The sequence below is a fragment of the Pseudorca crassidens genome, chromosome 11, assembly GCF_039906515.1.
Source record: "Pseudorca crassidens isolate mPseCra1 chromosome 11, mPseCra1.hap1, whole genome shotgun sequence".
In the NCBI taxonomy this organism is placed as follows: Eukaryota; Metazoa; Chordata; class Mammalia; order Artiodactyla; family Delphinidae; genus Pseudorca; species Pseudorca crassidens.
In genome coordinates, this window is record NC_090306.1 from 96,086,632 (window position 1) to 96,104,425 (window position 17,794).

General features: G+C 57.6%; 1 protein-coding gene across 5 annotated transcripts in view; it reads left to right on the forward strand.

Moving 5' to 3' along the window:
- MICALL1 (MICAL like 1) overlaps positions 1 to 17,794 on the forward strand; it is a 28,140-nt gene that overhangs the window by 3,070 nt on the left and 7,276 nt on the right. For 2 of the 5 annotated variants that reach the window (XM_067698031.1, XM_067698034.1), the window contains exons 2-10: positions 1,648 to 1,696; positions 2,138 to 2,279; positions 7,033 to 7,121; positions 8,243 to 8,385; positions 9,978 to 10,423; positions 11,999 to 12,056; positions 12,731 to 13,089; positions 14,521 to 14,930; positions 17,535 to 17,669. In XM_067698031.1, coding sequence (XP_067554132.1) covers positions 1,648 to 1,696; positions 2,138 to 2,279; positions 7,033 to 7,121; positions 8,243 to 8,385; positions 9,978 to 10,423; positions 11,999 to 12,056; positions 12,731 to 13,089; positions 14,521 to 14,930; positions 17,535 to 17,669 — 1,831 coding nt within the window. Of the gene's footprint in view, positions 1 to 1,647; positions 1,697 to 2,137; positions 2,280 to 7,032; positions 7,122 to 8,242; positions 8,386 to 9,977; positions 10,424 to 11,998; positions 12,057 to 12,730; positions 13,090 to 14,520; positions 14,937 to 17,534; positions 17,670 to 17,794 lie in introns of all 5 variants that reach the window. The other 3 variants (XM_067698030.1, XM_067698032.1, XM_067698035.1) reach the window with 2 other exon arrangements.

A 17,794-nucleotide genomic window follows, 5' to 3' on the forward strand; every position in this document is an offset into this window, starting at 1 on the left:
ATTCAGCAGACATTTATGGAGTGCCTGCTAAGGACCGGGCACTGCGGAGGGTGTTGAGTGCGCGCCGTGAACAAAAGGTGACCCTAGCCTTCTAAGAACACTGCTGGGAGACTGAAATAAACGGCCCAGACAAGCTGCTTTTGTCTCATTCGGCCTCAGAACAAGCTTTTGTTGGGGGCTGGGCTGGTGTCATAGTGTCCCCGAGGTTTAGAGAGGTTGTGTAGCTTGCTCAGGGTCACACTCTTAGGCAGTGGCCAAGCAAGGGGAGGAGTTCGGGACCCAGCTGAGGGGAGAAAGAAGCGGTCTGGCCAGAGGTGGCCAAAGGGGCTGAAGTGCATACACAATCCCCTCCCCAGTCCACTCGGCCTTTTGGCCTTCGGCACCTCCTGGGGTTTGCAAACTACCCCTTCCTGCCTTGGCCCACGTTCACTGTACCTTGATCTCTGCCTGGAGAAGTTAGCAGGCAGCTGGGCAGGAGGAGGAGGGCTCTCTTGTGTCTGTGAGGCCGGCCTCTAACAAGCCTGGTCCTCCCCACCAGCCTGGGAGGTGGTACGAGGGCTTCCCCTAGTTTGCAGATGGGAAAATGAAGACCACAAGGACTGCCAACCCGCCCAAGGTCACACAACCTGACCTGGAAGAACAGGGCCTGGGACCCAGACTTTGGAGGCCGTACTGCCTTCTCCGGCCTCTGGGCCCAGGTCTCAGGCAGTCAGGCTGCAGTTTCCAGCCATAGAAGGACAAGGCTTGGGGCGGGTGCACCCAGGAGGCTGCCGAGCAAGAAGGCTGGGTCTCCTCTGCTGGTTTCAGCCACTCCAGCAGCTGGAGCCAGGAGGTGAGGCGGGGAATAAATAAAAGCTAGGTTACTCCGGCAGGCCCTGCCACTTCTCACCTGTCCCAGCTTAGGAACTAGGACACCCTTCACTGCTCCCTGAAGGATGGTGCCCCCAGGAGTGGCTCAGCAGGGTTGGCCGACCGTTCAGTGCCAGCAGCTCTGGAGAATGTACTATTTCCAGGCTGGTTCAGACTTGTTCTACTCCCGGCCCCATTGGAACAACGTTCCTCTTCGGCCTGGGTTAGGGTTTCAGCAAGTTGGTGTGGCTCTCCAGGTTTGTGACATGCAGTGGAAGGAACAGAAATGTGGATTCCCAGGGCGGCTTCCTCTTCCCGGGGTGGCTTCCTCTCTCTGGGCCTCAGTGTCCCTATCTGTAAAGTGGGGTGAATACGTGCCAAGTAGAGTTGAAAATAAATTCCAGACAGGAGCTCAGCCCAGTGCTCAGCGTGAGGCCAGCAATCTGTGGGTGTCCTCGTCGTCACCAGCACTGGTCCTGGTCTTAGTTTTGTCTTTGCCACTGAGTCAGGACATGGCTTCCTGGGGGATAAACTTGAAGCTGGGGCTTTTCAACCCCGCCCCTTCTGAGTGATTTCCAGCCTCTGCTTGGAGGCCCCCAGGGGCCATGTGCTCATTCTCTGCCCCACCTGGCAGCCCCCGCTCTATTAGCACACGTTCCTTGCCTCAGTTTCCTCCTCCACAGTCCCCTCCCCCAACCCTGCTGAGACCCAGGCTGGCTGGGATGTGGTCACCTCCACTGGTCACGCCCCTGCCCCAGCCCTCTCCTCAATGCTCCTCCCCCACTTTGTCTCTTGCAGAGAGTTTGATTCACTTTCCAAGGAGAATGTCTTCGAGAATAACCGTTTGGTGAGTCCCCCAGACAGATGGAAGCCCACGAGGCTGTGTGTTTTGGGAGGGTGTGTGTCGGAGGGCAGGGGTCTTGCAGGGCAGGAGCTGAGGTGAGGGGCTCATGGACCAGCTCCCAGAGCAGCTGCCTTGCACTGGGGCCCTGGCCGCTCCTCTCCCCACCCCCTGCTCCCCTCTGGCCCACTTGTGCCTGGAGCACCAGACCTTCCCCTTCTCCAGGTCACAGTCACCCCTGCCCTCATCGCCCTCATCCCGCTGAGCAAAGCTGGGTCTGTGCAGAGTGGCGCCCACTGACCCTGCCTCATCCTCCTCTTCCTGCTTGTGACTGCTTCTGTGCACCCCTCATCCTTCTCCCACCCCTGCACCTGCCCCCCACCCCACACGTTTCCCCCCCCCCCCCGCCTCAAACCTTCCCCCACCCTGGCATCTGCACGCCCCCAGGCCTTTGAAGTGGCTGAGAAGGAGCTGGGAATCCCTGCTCTCCTGGACCCCAGTGACATGGTCTCCATGAGTGTCCCTGACTGCCTCAGCATCATGACCTACGTGTCCCAATATTACAACCACTTCGCCAGCCCTGGCCAAGGTGAGAGGGGTGCAGCCCTTCAGGGAGGCTGGCTCTGGGGGCGGGGCATGTGTCACACTGTCTTCTGAGGTGCAAACAGGCACAGGGAGGCAGCTCATCATTCATTCACTCACTGAAATATTAATTGAGTAAAATAACACTGTGCTGGGCCCGGGGGGCACAGCGGTGAAGGAGATCGCTGCCTTCGGGGAGCTCATAGCCTGGCGGGGTAGACAGACAACAAACGCGTGAACCAGTAACTGAGTGAAATAATGTCAGAGGAGGGAATTCCCTGGTGGTCCAGTGTTAAGGACTCGGCGCTCCCAGTGCAGGGAGCACGGGTTGAATCCCTGGTCGGGGAACTAAGATCCCACAAGCCACTTGGTGAGGGGAAAAAAAAAAAAAATTAATAATGTCAGAGGAGACAAAGCAGGACGAGTTCATCCGCTGTCTGTGAGTTCACCTCTCTGGCACCCACCCTCACTTCCTGTTTGCAGACACCTCCCTGGGGTTTTTTTTCCTCCAGTGGGGAAGTGGTCCTGTAGGGCTGTTGTGCAGCATCTTCCCCAGCAGTGACCTTCAAGGCCTGAGAACTAAGAGGCTGGGGAATTGTGTGGGGTGGGATAGGGGGGTGGGTGTGGGGGGATGGGAGGCTGCAAGGGTATTTCTCGGCCCTGAGTCAGGTCACTGGGTAGCTACTGAGCCTCCTGCCTGGAGAGTCCCCATGTGGGAATCTCTCCTGGGCCTTGTCTTCCGCAGAGAGGAAATGGGCTCAAAGAGGGGAAGGGAGGAGCTCAAGGTCACACAGCAGGAAAACCAAGTTCAGGTGTCCCGACTCCTGCGCTGTGTCACTGCTGTCAGGGGTCCTCTGGGGGTGGGCACCTTGCCCCTCCACTGCCATGTCAGTCCTTCCTCCAGCCTCTGCTCTCCATTTGGACAATCTCAGCCCATCTCTTAAAAGAAAAGTATTCTAGGAAGTACCGATTTTCTTTTTCTTACTAGGAGTAAAACATGCTTACTGTAGAAAATTAGAACATAGAAAACATAAAAATTAAAAGATTAAAATAATCTGTTATTCCCCATCCCCCCCATAATGCTAGGCATTAATATTATAATTGAACAAATAACATTATATGTATTTTACTAGAAATAAAAATGAAAGTATTTCTCAACTGCCGAGTGTCTGGTGAGAGGCAGGTGGACTGAACGTTTCTGTGCTGCCATTTACTGTCTGGGTGACAGTGGGCCACAGGGTCACCTCTCGGCTCAGGGTCCCCTTTGCAGTGAGGATAAGAACAGCATCCGTCTTGCAGGGTTGATGGGAGTAAATGAGGAAGGATGACCTGTGTCTTGTCCTTATTGAGGACTCAAGGTTACTATTATTATTACTTTTTTATTCCATTGGTTAGAATTTAGCTTGCTCACCTAGAATCACAGTTCAGTCGTATCTTCTGGAGGGTTCCCTGTGGCCAAACCCCGATCTCCCTCTACTAAGCTCTTCTCTGGAGGGCCTCCTTCCGGGGACCCGTGGGCTGGGCAGGTGGGGCAGGGCCCTTGGTAATACTGTCAGTGGTGCCCACTTTGTTCCCGGTCCTCACCAGGCACCCTGGGAGTGAGGTCACCCTGGTGGCCCAGCGCCCCGTGTTCTGCCCGGGGCAAGAGCACCCCCTGGGCCTGTGGGGGCTCCTGGTGCTAAAGGCACAGCTTGTGCTGCCGTACGGCTTGGCCCCTAAATGCAAACCACTTTTATCCCACCTGCTGCTCAACCAGAGGGAATGCAGCGAGGTGTTCCAGCGCTGGAGGCGAAGCTGGCTCTTAGGCTCCCCCAGATGGTCCTCTTCTGTACTTTCTGGGTGAGGGGAGGGATTTCAAGGGTAATTTTGACCAGGCTTGACTTTCACTCTACTGGGTAACTTTGGAAGCTGGCTGTGGCTGAGACAACACCATGCCAACACCGTGCCGTGCTCTCCTTTCATCTCGTGCCAGGCTCCGTGGAGGCCGGTGACCCTGGGCATGTCAGCTGACCCCTGACCTCCAGGAGCCACAGCCTAGTCTGGAACCAGAGTGTGACGGAAGGAAGCCCAGTGGCTGAGGGACTCAGAGGAGGGGTACCTCCCCCCTACCAGGGTGACAGGGGTGGTGTCATCAGGATGAAGCCCAGTTTCTTAGCGGGGCCCCTGAGGGCCTCTCCCCACTTAGCTTAAGCCACTCACTGCCCCTGCTGTAGTCATACTGAATTTCTTGTGCTGCTTTGAATGTATCACATTCCTTTACTGCTAAGCCTTTCTTCTTGGTGATCCTCCAGTCCCTGTCCTCACCCCCATGCTCTGGCACATTCTTTCCTACTCATCCTCTCACCCCACATTTTGCCTCCTCCAAGCAGCCTGCCCTGATATACTCCAGGTGTTCTTATAGCCCCTTGCCCCGTGGTGAACATATAAGACTCTGGTCATAGTATCTCAATTACTCCCTCTCCCCTGTAGACCTGCTACATGACTCCAGCACCTGGCCCTTATTCATTCATTTAACAAATATTTATTTCGCCTCTACTGTGTGCCAGACACTGTGCTAGGTGCTAGGGAGAGAGCTGAGAACGATACAGACTCACAGAGCTTGCAGTCTAAAGGATGGGGGAGGGAGAGAGAGAACAAAGTAATTAATATAATTGCAGATAAGTCCGATAAGCAAACAAAATAAGGTAATGGTATAAAAAGCAACGAGAGGGGCTTCCCTGGTGGCACAGTGGTTGAGAGTCCGCCTGCCGATGCAGGGGACGCGGCTTCGTGCCCCGGTCTGGGAGGATCCCACGTGCCGCGGAGCAGCTGGGCCCGTGAGCCATGGCTGCTGGGCCTGTGCGTCCGGAGAGCCACAGCAGTAAGAGGCCCACGTACCAAAAAAAAAAAAAAAAAAAAGCAACGAGAGGAGGAAGTGGCTATTTCAGGTGAGTAGTCATGGAGGGCTTCTCTGAGGAGGTGACATTTGAGCTAAGCCTTGAACAAGGAGGAGAAGGAGGCCATGTGAAGATCTGGGGAGGAATATTCCAGGCAACGGGGCAGCAGGGGGCCTGTGTGCTCCAGGGGAGTGAGGGGGAAGGAGGAGGTGAGGCCAGGGTTGGGGTGGGGGTAGGGGGTGGGGGGGTGGGGTAGTGGTGGTGGTAGGGAGTGGGCCCAAAATTTTTGACCATGACTCATGGTAAGAAATATGTTTCCCATTATAATCCATGTTCATGTACACATATGTCACTGAAACAAGTTTCAGGAACCGATTCTTCCCCTTAAAACATGAGATGCCCGCAGATCTTTCCTTCTAATTCATCTTTACAATATGCTGGTTGCCATCCACTCAGTCGATTTCAGGGTCCGTTAATGGATTGTGACCTGAGGTGCTGGCAATGCTACCTTAGACCACAGTAAGGAATTTGGATTTTTTTTTTTTTTTTTTTTTGGCCGGGCCTCACAGCTTGCAGGATCTTAGTTCCTCAACCAGGGATCCAACACAGGGCCCCCTGCATTGGAGGCGCCTAACCACTGGACCACCAGGGAATTCCCTGGATTTTATTTTTAAGAATTAGCATAGGCTTCCCTGATGGTGCAGTGGTTGAGAGTCCGCCTGCCGATGCAGGGGACGCGGGTTCGTGCCCTGGTCCGGGAAGATCCCACATGCCGCGGAGCGGCTGGGCCCGTGAGCCATGGCCGCTGAGCCTGCGCGTCCGGAGCCTGTTGCTCCGCAACGGGAGAGGCCACGACAGTGAGAGGCCCGCGTACCGCAAAAAAAAAAAAAGAATTAGCATACAGTAGTATTGATTTATCTTTTGGTATACAGGTCTCTGAATTTGGGGGTTTTATTTTAATCACTGGGTACAGAGTAGGTGCTTAGTGGGTATTTGCTGAAGTAATGAAGGAGCAGAGTCATGGAGGAGGCGGGTGGGCTGGGCGGTGGGTTTCTTCTGGTTCGAGGGCGTGCAGGCAGGGTTCCGGGCTGCACCTGCCCACTTGGGCTTGGGTGGGGCAGCTTCTCGGCCCCAGGGAGCCAGCCCATCTTCCTGAACCTTCAGGCCGGCGCCGTGTGGTTCCTCTTCTTTCCTTCCCTTCACCTGTTCAGCCTCGTGGGCAGGAAGCTACCCGTCCTTTCACATGTTGGGTGCTGATGGTTCTGTGCTTGTCCTGGTGCCTTATTTTATTTTTTAAAAATAAATTTATGTATTTATTTTTGGCTGCGTTGGGTCTTCGTTGCTGCACACGGGCTTTCTCTAGTTGCGGTGAGCGGAGGCTACTCTTCGTTGTGGGGCCCGGGCTTCTCATTGTGGTGGCTTCTCTTGTTGCAGAGCATGGGCCCTAGGCACACGGGGTTCAGTAGCTGTGCCTCGGGGGCTCTAGAGCGCAGGCTCAGTAGTTGTGGCACATGGGCTTAGTTGCTCCGTGGCATGTGGGATCTTCCCAGACCAGGGCTTGAACCCGTGTGCCCTGCACTGGCAGGCAGATTCTTAACCACTGCACCACCAGGGAAGTCCCTGGTGCCTTATTTTTCACGCTGCCCTGTGTGGTGGGAGTCACTGTTCCGCTTTGCGGAGGCCTGGCAGGGTTGGGTAGCTTGCCCTTGGCACTTAGTTTGGAAGGAGGCATCCCCCGCCTGTGTGAAGTGGGAGCCTGGTCCCACTGCGTCGGTGGTCTGCCCTCAGGCGGTAGCCATGGAGCTCAAAGCTCAGGCCAGGTTGGGCCTCCTGGACCTCCAGGGTCTCCAGCTGCCTCAGAGTCTCTTTCTGGTCTCCTGGCAGCCGGGGTCTCATCACCCAGAAAGGGCCTGGCAGCATCCTCCCCGCCATCCAAAGCACCCACTCCCGCGGAACCAGGAGACAGGGCTCAGGTAGGCAGATGCCGGGTGTGGGCAGGTGGGGTGGGGGGACAGCTGCCACTGCCGCGTTCCGCGGGTGTTCTTGGTCCCTTTCCCGTTGGCTTTGGGACTAGATTCTCACAGGCCAGGCCAGGGCGGTAGGGGCAGGGGATGGCAGGCCTGGGAGGGGCCCAGGGCGTCCACAGCACTGACTCCCCATCATGGGACTCACAGGACTCGCCCATGCAGTACGACAAATTCTCCCCTTGGTTCCCGTGAGACAGAGCTTAAACTTCCTAGGGTGATTCTGCTTAGTCCCCTCAGCAACACTGGGAGGTGGGTATTGTGTGTCCTGACGTACAGATGAGGAAACTGAATCTCAGAGAGGTTTGGTCATTTGTTCAAGATCTCTCAGCTGGGAAGTGGGGGCCTCACTGCCAGCCCCCTGCTCCAAGATGCTTAGGGAATGACACCAGCATTTCACATCTGGACAACACTTCACAGTGTGCAGAGGGCTTTTCCCACCTGCTCCCAACTGCGCCTTGCTGGAGGACCTCTTGAGGGACAGGGAGCCCAGCCCACGGTGGGTGTCCAGTGAGCATGTGCAGGGCTGAGACAGGCAGGGGTTATAGGATTCCATTTGGCAGGTAGGAACCCAAGGCTCAGAGACGGAGACAGCTTGCTCAAGGTCACAGTGCTTAGAAGCTGCGAAACTTGGCCTTAAATCTGCTTGGTTCTAGTTGGGGGGACAGAGAAGGCAGACGAGGTGGGCCTAAGAGGGCAGCCACCTGTCAGGCAAGGCCCACCTGTGGGGACGGGAGCGGGACAAGAGCAGCTCAGGCGAAGGGGTTATACAGCCGGAAGCTGCCTTCTTGGCGGACAGGGCCCCAGAAACTGGAAGTCTGGATTTTTGTGTTTCCATCCTGACTCAGTGACCTTGAGCAGGTCTTTCCCCCTTTCTGGACTTCAGTTTCCTCATGTGCAAAGCAGTGACAGTCCCCACCCTCTGCCCTTCTGGGGCTCTGACGGAGTGTGTTAGCACTGCGCACTCTTGGGAGATGGCCACCTTTAGAGCGGGGAACAGGGAGTGTTCTTGAACAGAAAGGCTGGTGACCCCAGCCCCACCCCCAGTCTGCCCACCCCATTCCCTGCAGGGCGATGAGTGCTCCTCGGGCAGCCTGTCAGAGCAGGGCGCCCACCGGACCCCCAGCAGCACGTGTGCGGCCTGCCAGCAGCACGTGCACCTGGTGCAGCGTTACCTGGCCGACGGCAAGCTGTACCACCGGCACTGCTTCCGGTGAGTGGTGGGGACCCTGGGGGGGCGGGGAGCTCCCCTAGATGCAGCACCATGGTGTGCCAAGCCCCTTGGCAGTCTCGTCATACTGGAGCATAAGGCCTAGTGAGGGGAGAAGACTCGGTCAGTCACAGAATTAGAGACAGAAATGGGGCCAGAGCTCTTTGAGACTAAGTAGCTTATGATTAAGGAGCAGAATGTGCTCTAAGAGCTGTTGAAAAAAGAAAGCATTTTCAAAATCTTATTTTATTTTTTTCTTCCTTTTTTTTTTTCTAAAGAAAGCAGTTAAAAAAAGAAATCATAGTAACAACTTGTTTTCAGTGTGTGGTTCCCAGGGGAAGCCAGGTTTAAGAAAAATGGAATAAGAGGCAGGGAAGATATAAATAGCTTAGAGAATGTATGAAAACGTTTTATATGTTAGAAAAAAAATCAGCAAAGAAAATTGAATAGTCCATGGAAACCAGTGACTGGGAGTTATAGTGTGTATTCAGTTGTGGTTTAGAGTATGTGTGTGTGTGTATGTGTGTGTGTGTGTGTGTGTGTGTGTGTGTGTGTGGTGTGTGGTGTGTGGTGTGTGTAGGTGTGTGTGGTGTGTGTTGTGTGTGTTGTGTGTGTGGTGTGTGTGTGTGGTGTGTGTTGTGTGGTTGTGTGTGTTGTGTGTGGTGTGTGTGGTGTGTGGTGTGTGTGGTGTGTGTGTGGTGTGTGGTTGTGTGGTTGTGTGTGGTGTGTGTGTGTGTTGTGTTGTGTGTGGTGTGTGTGTGGTGTTGTGTGTGTGTGTTGTGTGTTTGTGTTGTGTGTGTGTTGTGTGTGTTGTGTGGGTGTGGTTTGGTGTGTGGTGTGGTGTGTGTGGTGTGTGTGTGTGTTTGGTGTGTGTGTTGTGTGTGTTGTGTGTGTGTGGTGTGTGTGTGTGTGCTGTGTGTGTGTGGTGTGTGTGTGGTGTGGTGTGTGTGTGTGTGTGTGTGTGTGTGTGTGTGGTGGCTGGACCTGGAACCCCAGGCACCTGATTGCAGAACTGAGGTGTCATGGGGAAAAATCTCGAGGAAGGAAACCATTGCACAGTCACGTCTGGCCATCAGGGCAGTGTTTTAAATACTTTTTATGGTGACATACGTTTGACACTGTGACCGTTGTAAGTACATCCCTGAAATCAAACTTGTATGAATAGATGCACAACTGGAATTAGAGTTTCATAAAACAAGTGTGATACATTCTGATATATCTTATTTTATTCTATTTCATAACAAAACAAAACAAAAACGTCTGGTTGGTTGAAAACCACTAAATTGATTTCTTGAGCCACTAATGAGTGGCAGCCCGCACACTGGATGGAACCTCCCTAGGAGCTGGGGGAACCTTTGCTTCCTCTTGCAGCAGAAACTGAAGGCGTGTTTCACAATTTATGTTGCTGATTTCACATGGTTTTATTGTTGTGGTGTGATTCTGACATTTACCCTTTTTCTTTTCCGCTGGGAAGTTCTGGGTACTGAGACGGGATCCAGGCTGGCAGTTGGGAGGAGGGGTAGCCAGCACCCTGGGCCGGGCTGCCTGGCTAAGTTGATCCCCCCATCCCACCCCACCCCTGTTTTCCCTGGCAGGTGTCAGCGGTGCTCCAGCACCCTGCTCCCCGGAGCTTACAGGAGTGGGCCAGAGGAGGGCACCTTCGTGTGTGCAGAGCACTGCGCCAGGCTGGGCCCTGGTGGGCGGTCAGGGGCCAGGCCCACACTCCCCCCACAGCCAAAGCAGCAGCAACTTACAGAAGAAGCCAAGGATGTGGAGAGAGGCGGCCCCAGCCCTAATGCAGCTGCAGGGCCCGAGGTGGACGTACCCAAGGCCAGCCTTGAGGGCCGACCCCAGATCCCCACCAAGCCCCAGGTTCCCGGCAAACCACAGGAGCTGGCCAGCACCCCGGGCAGCCGCCCCACACCTGCCCCCAGGAAGGCCTCTGAGAGCACAGTCCTGACGCTCCCCACGCCCCGGCCCCGGTCCAGCCTGCAGCAGGAGAACTTGGTGGAGCAGGGAGGCGGCAGCGGCCTGGTGAATGGTGAGCAAGGGCCCGGCTGGGCGCTTCCTGAGGTGTGCCTGGCGTCTAAATGTACACGTGCCTGGGAGTATTCATGGGGCCGTGCTGTCCTTGCCTGTGTGTGCTGGGGATGTGCTGGGGACGACCGTGGTGCTGGGGTTATTAATTCACGCAGCAAACAGTTACTGAGGCCCCTCGGTGCACGCTCTGTTCTCCATGCTGCAAGGACACAGACCCCTGCCCCATTCTGTGTGCCCAGGATGTGTGTCCTTTTGTGTCCATCTTGTGTGCTTCAGTTTCGGGGTGTAGGGAGTGTACATCATGTGTGCCTGTGTCCCGAGTGTGTCTGGTTCTGTGTCCACACTCAGGTGACCTCCCCTCCCAGGCCCAGCCTGTGTGCTTGTCCACATCTGGATGTCTGGCAGGGGACAGCTCAGGGGCTGGGGGTAGGGGAGGGTGTGTCCCTGGTCAGATGGGCCCCTGGGGCGCTCCCCAGGCTGGCCTGTTCTGTAGTGGAGACCCCTGCCTCACCCCTCATTGTCAGACCTTCCCACATGACCTCCCTGGGCTTCCATGAGCTCATGGAAACATGGTTCCTTGTAACCTGAGACGTGCTGGGCAACTCTTATCAGAGGAGGCCCAGGGGAGGGAGACTCCCAGGGTCTCCCCCTGGGACTTGTTCGTTCTGTTCCGCACTTGTGGAGGCCCGTTCCTGAGCTGGGCACTGGGGATAGAGATACTGTTCAGACCTGTTTGTGCCTTTGAGGTGCTGCCAGTCTCGAGGGAGAGATGGACACAGACATGAGGATTTTGGTAGAATGTAGACGTCTGTTAAGATGGGGGAGCAGAGGCTATGGTGGGGTTCACGGAGGACACTTGGGAGTCAGGGGAGGCTTGCAGGAGGAGGTGACCCTGGGGCTGAGTTGAAACAATATTTCCTGTCTACTTTGGGGAAGTGTCAGAGGGGCACTTGGGTTCCCCCTTCTTTTTGTTTTAAATAAATTTATTTATTTTTGGTTGCCGCGCATGAGCTTTCTCTGGTTGTGGCGAGTGGGGGCTACTCTTTGTTGTGGTGCGCGGGCTTCTCATTGCAGTGGCTTCTCTTGTTGCGGAGCACGGGCTGTAGGCGCGCAGGCTTCTGTAGTTGTGGCTCGCGGGCTCTAGAGCACAGGCTCAGTAGTTGTGGCGCACGGTCTTAGCTGCTCCGCGGCATGTGGGATCTTCCCAGACCAGGGCTTGAACCCGTGTCCCCTGCACTGGCAGGTGGATTCTTGACCACTGCGCCACCAGGGAAGTCCAGGGTTCCCCCTTCTTAACTGAAATACGAATGGGGTCTCTAGGTGTCCTGGCCTTGCCCCTTTGACCTTCTCTACCTGTCACCTTTGGTGTTTATCTAATCTCCCTGAGTGCTGGGCTGGGGAGGTAGGAGGGTGCTGGTGAGGTTGCCGTGGCCACCTGGAGTCCATGACCTGCCAGGTGGGACGGAAGGGCATCCTTGGTAAGGCAGGCACTTGGGCTGGCTCCCTTGGTGCCCCACCGTGCTGCCTGGCTCACAGCTGCCCGTGAAGACCTGTTTCATTCTCCTTTCCCATCTAGGGAAGCTGCATGAACCCCCCATCCCCAAGCCCAGAGGGACACCCAAGCTGTCAGAGAGGTATGCTGGCCCTGAGGGGTTTCAGGGCCCTGGTAGGGGGAAGGGGAGTACCCTGGGGTCTGGGCGGGTAACAAGGCCATGTGACCCACCAGCACACCCTCCCAAGAAGGGGTGGGGCTCATCCCTGGGGGCAGGAGCCTGTGCCCACATCCCCTTCCCTGTGGCTCCCCTGGGACCCCCTCTCCTGTGGGCAGCAATGGTGGTGGAGACGGCTGCCTCTGGGGTCCCTTCACCCCTCCAAGCCTCCGCTGCCTGTGGAACGAGGGAGGCCTAGGCCTCGCTCCTAGAGTCGTCGTGCGAATCAGCAGCAGAGTATAGAAGACCCAGCAGAGCTCAGCGGTACACCTGGCTCAGATCCTCCAGCCCTGGGACCCCGTGTCACAGGCGAGGACATCGGTTGCCAGCTCTTGTTTGGGAGCTGTGTTTCCCCTGTATGGTCCATGAGAGAGAGGGCCGGGGAGAGAGAGCCAGAGACAGAGGAAGGGGAAGGGAGAGGCCCCCTTCTTTCTGTTTCAGCTCTGGGCCCAGACTGGCCCCACTGGGCTGGGGTGGGAGAGGAGAAGGGTGCAGTTTCTCATCCACCCCCTTTGGGCTGCACTCAAGACTGTCTGGGGAGAGAAGGACATGCCCCCCTTGCCTCCTAACCGTTTCTGCTTCTTCCTGCCTCTGTCCAGGACACCAGCCCCCAGGAAAGACCCCCCATGGATCACACTGGTGCAGGCAGAGCCGAAGAAGAAGCCAGCCCCCCTGCCCCCGAGCAGCAGCCCCGGGCCGCCGCCCCCGGGCCGGGACAGCAGGCAGGTGGAGAACGGAGGTGTGCATGAGGTGGCTGGCCCGGAGCCCAAGCCCTACAACCCCTTCGAGGAGGAGCAGGAAGAGCCCCCAGCTGCACCCCGTGCAGCCACCGGCCCTGCCCCGACTCACCCGGAGTCCACACCCAAGTCCCTGCACCCCTGGTACGGCATCACCCCCACGAGCAGCCCCAGGACAAAGAAGCGCCCCGCCCCCCGAGCACCCAGTGCATCCCCCCTTGGTGAGTGCCGTTCTCGGGAGCTCTCCTGACAGTTGGGACTCTGGGGTTGGGCACCTGGGTGAGCCCAGGGCCAGGGAAGGGCACGTGGTGCCACAGGATCCCCTCCAGGCCAGGTGCCGTGTGTGTCATGTCTGTCCTCAATCCTTGAGCAAACCTGTGACGTAGGTATCATACCCCATTTTGTAGGTGAGGAAACTGAGGCACAGAGAGGGTAAGTGATTTGCCCAAAGCCTCACAGCGCTTAAGCAGTGGAGGCAGGATTTGAACCCAGACTCCTGACTATACTCTTAACCCTTTGTAACCCACCTCACAGGGCTCTTGTGAGAATTAAACGTGTTATCCATCAGTGTGCATAACACCAAGTTAGGCTTGTGGAAAGCGCTGGGCAGGGGTTAGCTCCAGCCCTGCCCATCTAGTCACTCTCCTCCAGTTGCCAGGCGCCTCGGGCTCTGACCTGGCTGCGTGGCACGGGTGCTAGTGGCTCTGAGCAGTTCCTCCCCTGTGTCTGTCCTCCGTCTCCCCATCCGGGATATGGAGGTGGTGGGCCAGCTCCCAGGCGCTGTGCCTCCCTCCGCCCAGCCCTCCCTCTCGCCGTCTTGCAATCTTCTCGGGCCCTGTGCCTGGCCACCTTCCACCACGGCTGGGGTCCAGCTGCCTCTGAGACCTCAGTGGGAGCCCCTCAGACAGTGGGTCCGAGGGCACATTAGAGATGACCGGAGGCCGGTGTTCAGGTGGCCCAGGCCCCCCTCTCCGGCCCCTGCTGGTGCCCTGGGACCCTCCAGCTGAGCGTGGTGGGTCAGTTGATTGGAGGTGATTGCCGGGTGGGAGATGCAGCCAATGGGATGAGCTCTGAGTCGGACACAGCTTGGTCCAATCCCAGCCCTTCTCCTCTCTGAGTCTGTTGCCTCCTGGGAAAGCGCAGATGATACTCTGAAGCATGGTGTCCCTCAACGCATGAGGATGAACCTGGCACGGGGCAGTGCCTGGCCTGGCGCCGGCCACCGCCAGGGCTGCCTGCTTCTCCCTCCCACCTCTGCTCGGGTCAGAGGCAGAGAAGGCAGACAGAAGCAAGGCTTTTTTTTGGCCTTTTCAGTCTGGCTTTGCTTTGGGTCACATCAGACGTGGGAGGGGAAGTGGAGGCTGCAGCCACGCTGGATGGGGAAGCGAGGGCCGTAAGGAAACCAGGGCTGCGACGTGCCACGAGGCGCACGCCGGGGCCCGAGGAGCGCAGGGTGACTTGGGATGATTTGTCTGCCAGTGACCTTGGTCCAGTCACAGCTTTGCTGTCCTCTGGGCTCTTGCCTGTCTGGATGTGGAGGACTTGGGTTGCCAGGGCCTGCAGCTCTGTCGAGAGTGGAGCGTGTTAGGTGAGGCCGGAAAGCCTGACTGTGCCCCCTCATGTGGCACCCACTTGTGTGTGTGTTTGTACAGCTCTCCACACCTCCCGCCTGTCACACTCGGAGCCACCCTCAGCCACCCCGTCGCCAGCCCTCAGCGTGGAAAGCCTGTCGTCCGAGAGCTCCGGCCAGCCCCCAAGTGGGGAGCCTCTGGAGCCACCAGTCGTGCCCAAGAGCTCCTCAGAGCCTGCTGTCCATGCCCCGGGCAGCCCTGGCACCTCGGCCAGCCTCTCTGCCAACTCCTCCCTGTCCTCCTCTGGGGAGCTGGTACAGCCCAGTGTGAACCGGACACCTCAAGCCAGCCCTGGCCTTGCCCCCAATACTAGGGGCAGCCCAGGTCCCCCTCCAGCCAAGCCCTGCAGTGGCGCTGCTCCCACCCCTCTCGTGCTGGTTGGAGACAAGAGCCCTGCGCCTTCCCCTGGAACCTCATCCCCACAGCTCCAGGTAAAGGTGAGTGCCTCACCCTCGCTAAAGGCTGCTGTCCTGTCTAGTAGCCGTGGGCCTGGTCTCAGGGCAGGGTCTCTGATCCTTCCATCGTTGCTGGCCCTGACTTGTTGGGTGACCTTGGCTGTGCCCATCTACCCATTCACCACTGCATTCATTGAGGCACGGCTCCCCCTCTCCATCCTTTCATCCATTAGCCAGACCTCCTGTCCATCTGTGCATGTCTCCACTTGCCTGGCCTTCCATGTCTTGAGGCGTCTAGCCCTTATTTACCTGCCTAGCACATGCACGTGCCCATTTGGGACGCATCCACTAGCCACCACTTAACCCACACATCCTTCCGTTCACCCTTCCATTCACTGAGGTCCTATTTGTGCCAGACCCTGGCACAGTGGCGTTGAGACCTTGTCCTTGCCCTCTAGGGGCTCACAAGCTGCTCAGGGAGACAGGCCTAGATGATTGTTCTACAAGGCCGCCTGGGGTAGAGCACAGAGGGGAGGGGATGACTCCCTTCTTGGGGTCATTTTCCTTCTCCAGAGACCTCAGTCTCCCCTCCTGTAGAATGGGGCAGATGGTGTTCATTGAGTCCCTCCTGTGTGTATGGGCTGGCCTGGGCTCCAGAGGTGAGATGACCGTGGCGATCCCTGCCCCCCAGGTGCTCACAGGCAGGTCGGGGTAGGGTACTGGGATGACTGCGCCTTGTGTAGAGTTTGTTTTTGGCGGGGACGGGTAGAGGAGGGGTCGGCCCTCAACAGGCAGAGGGCCGAGGAAACAGCTTTCCTGGGTGCTTCTCTTGTGTGCCACTGCAGGGGTGCGGACAGCCCGTGCTGTGTGCTCCCCTTACCAGGCCCCTTCCCAGGCTGACCCCGTGATCCATCCCCTCTGGGGGCTGCAGTGGGCACGAGGAGGGTCTGCTGGACACCCATCCCTGGCAGCTCATTTTCCACCTGACCTCTGTGGCTGGTGAAGCACTTGTTTCTCAGTGTCACGCCAAGAACCAGGGGTCACCAGGGGTCAGGACAGTCCTCTGGGCACCTAGTTCATGAGGGGGCCTCTCCTGCCACCAGAGTCCCTTTGCACCACCAGGTTCTGATTCTACCTTTTTTCCCGTACTCTGCAGCCCTCTGAGGGCCCGGCTGTAGTCCTGGTCTGACCTACCTGACAGAGGATAAGTCTGGGGAGGAGCCTGAGCTGTTGGTCTGTGCACCTTTCAAATGCCACTTAACCTTCCCTGGCCTGGGCAACTGCCTCCTGTCCAACTCTATCACCACCTGCTGTGTGACCTGGAGAAGGCCCAGCCCATCTCTGGGCCTCAGGATGCTCTGAGGAGCCCCAGGGCTCCTTGCTGTGGGAGGTGGGGGAGGGAGTTGATTTTGGACGCCCCTCCCTTTCCCCCTACAGGCAGCTGCCTTTCAGTCTGTTTCCTGTCCTGAGGTCTGTGAAAGGTTGGTCTGAAGGAGTTCCGTGGCTGAGAACCCTTGAGGGACTCAGGGGCCTTTGGGCTGTTTGGCCCTGCTGGGCCCCTCTGGGTGTGACTGTGGAGGGTGTGGGCAGAGCCCAAGAGGACTTCCTCCTGGGGTGCCCCGTCCCTTACCCTAACCCCAGGATTCGGGGAGAACCCGAGACACTGGGGACAGGAGACAGGCAGGCCCGTTGGGCGGGTGCTGCCCTGTGGGGCCCAGACTATCACCTTGCGGCGCCGGTGGCCTGGGACTTCCCTTGCTTCAGATCCCAGAGCAGCCGCCAGCCTGAAGGATGGCAACCTGAAGGCTGGCACAGGTGAGGTGAGCGGGCTCCTCCCTCCCCCCAGCTGTTGGAAAGCCCGGTAAATACTCCTGGGAACACTCCATGGCCTCCAGTGATGCCTGGGGAGGGTGGTTGGAAGGTGCTGGCACTGCCCACGTGGCAGGCAAGGCCCGTCCCAGTGGGGGGCCTGCCCGGCTGTGCTGGCCTCAGGACAGGGATTACCCCAGAAGGACAGAAAAATGCAGAGCTAGGGCGCAGCAGAGGATGGGCAGGGGGAGCTGGGCAGGAAGGGAGCTACCTTCCTCCTCCCTCTACTGATAGTGGGTTCCCTGTTTTTGCTTTTCCTGGCTGGGGGACCCTGGGCAAGGAGCTGAACCCCGGCATCCCCGCTGGAAAAGGGGTGGTTGTGAGGCCTGGATGAGCTGCTATAGCTCTGTCCCACCCTACACTGCATGTCCTGACCACTGCCCCCAGCGCCGGAGGGCTGCCCCAGCCCGAAATAGAGTCTCACTGCAGCTTGGGCCCTTGGGAAGAGCGTGACCTTGAGCCAGTTACTTAACCTCTCTGAACTCGAGTTTACTCAGCTGTAAAATGGGCACGACACTACCCACCTTGTGGAGTGGTTGTGAGAATTGAACAGGAATGTAGAGAAGTATCCAGTGCGGCGGCAGCACACGGGAGGCGCTGGGAAGTGGAAGTGTTTGTTGAGTGACTGAGTTCCTCAGAGACTGGCTGCTGGGGGATTCTGTCTCTGCCTGATTCCTACCGCCCCGCTTTCCATGGTCCCATGTGATCAAGCTGCCTGGGTCTTACTGACCCCTCCCTGACTTATCTTCTGCCACGTCTCCCTGCCTTTAGTCTTCCTGCAAGGAGAATCCTTTTAACCGGAAGGCATCACCCACAGCGTCCCCAACCGTAAAGAAGGCCACCAAGGGCTCCAAGCCAGCGAGACCGCCTGCCCCAGGACACGGCTTTCCGCTCATCAAACGCAAGGTACAGCTGGGAGCCCCAGACAACTGGCTGCCTGGGCCCCGGCCCCCTCCCTTGGCCGCCTCAGGCTTCCCGTGGGACTCTGCCACAGGATGGGCTGCCTGGGCAGCTTCCCTCAGATGCTGGAG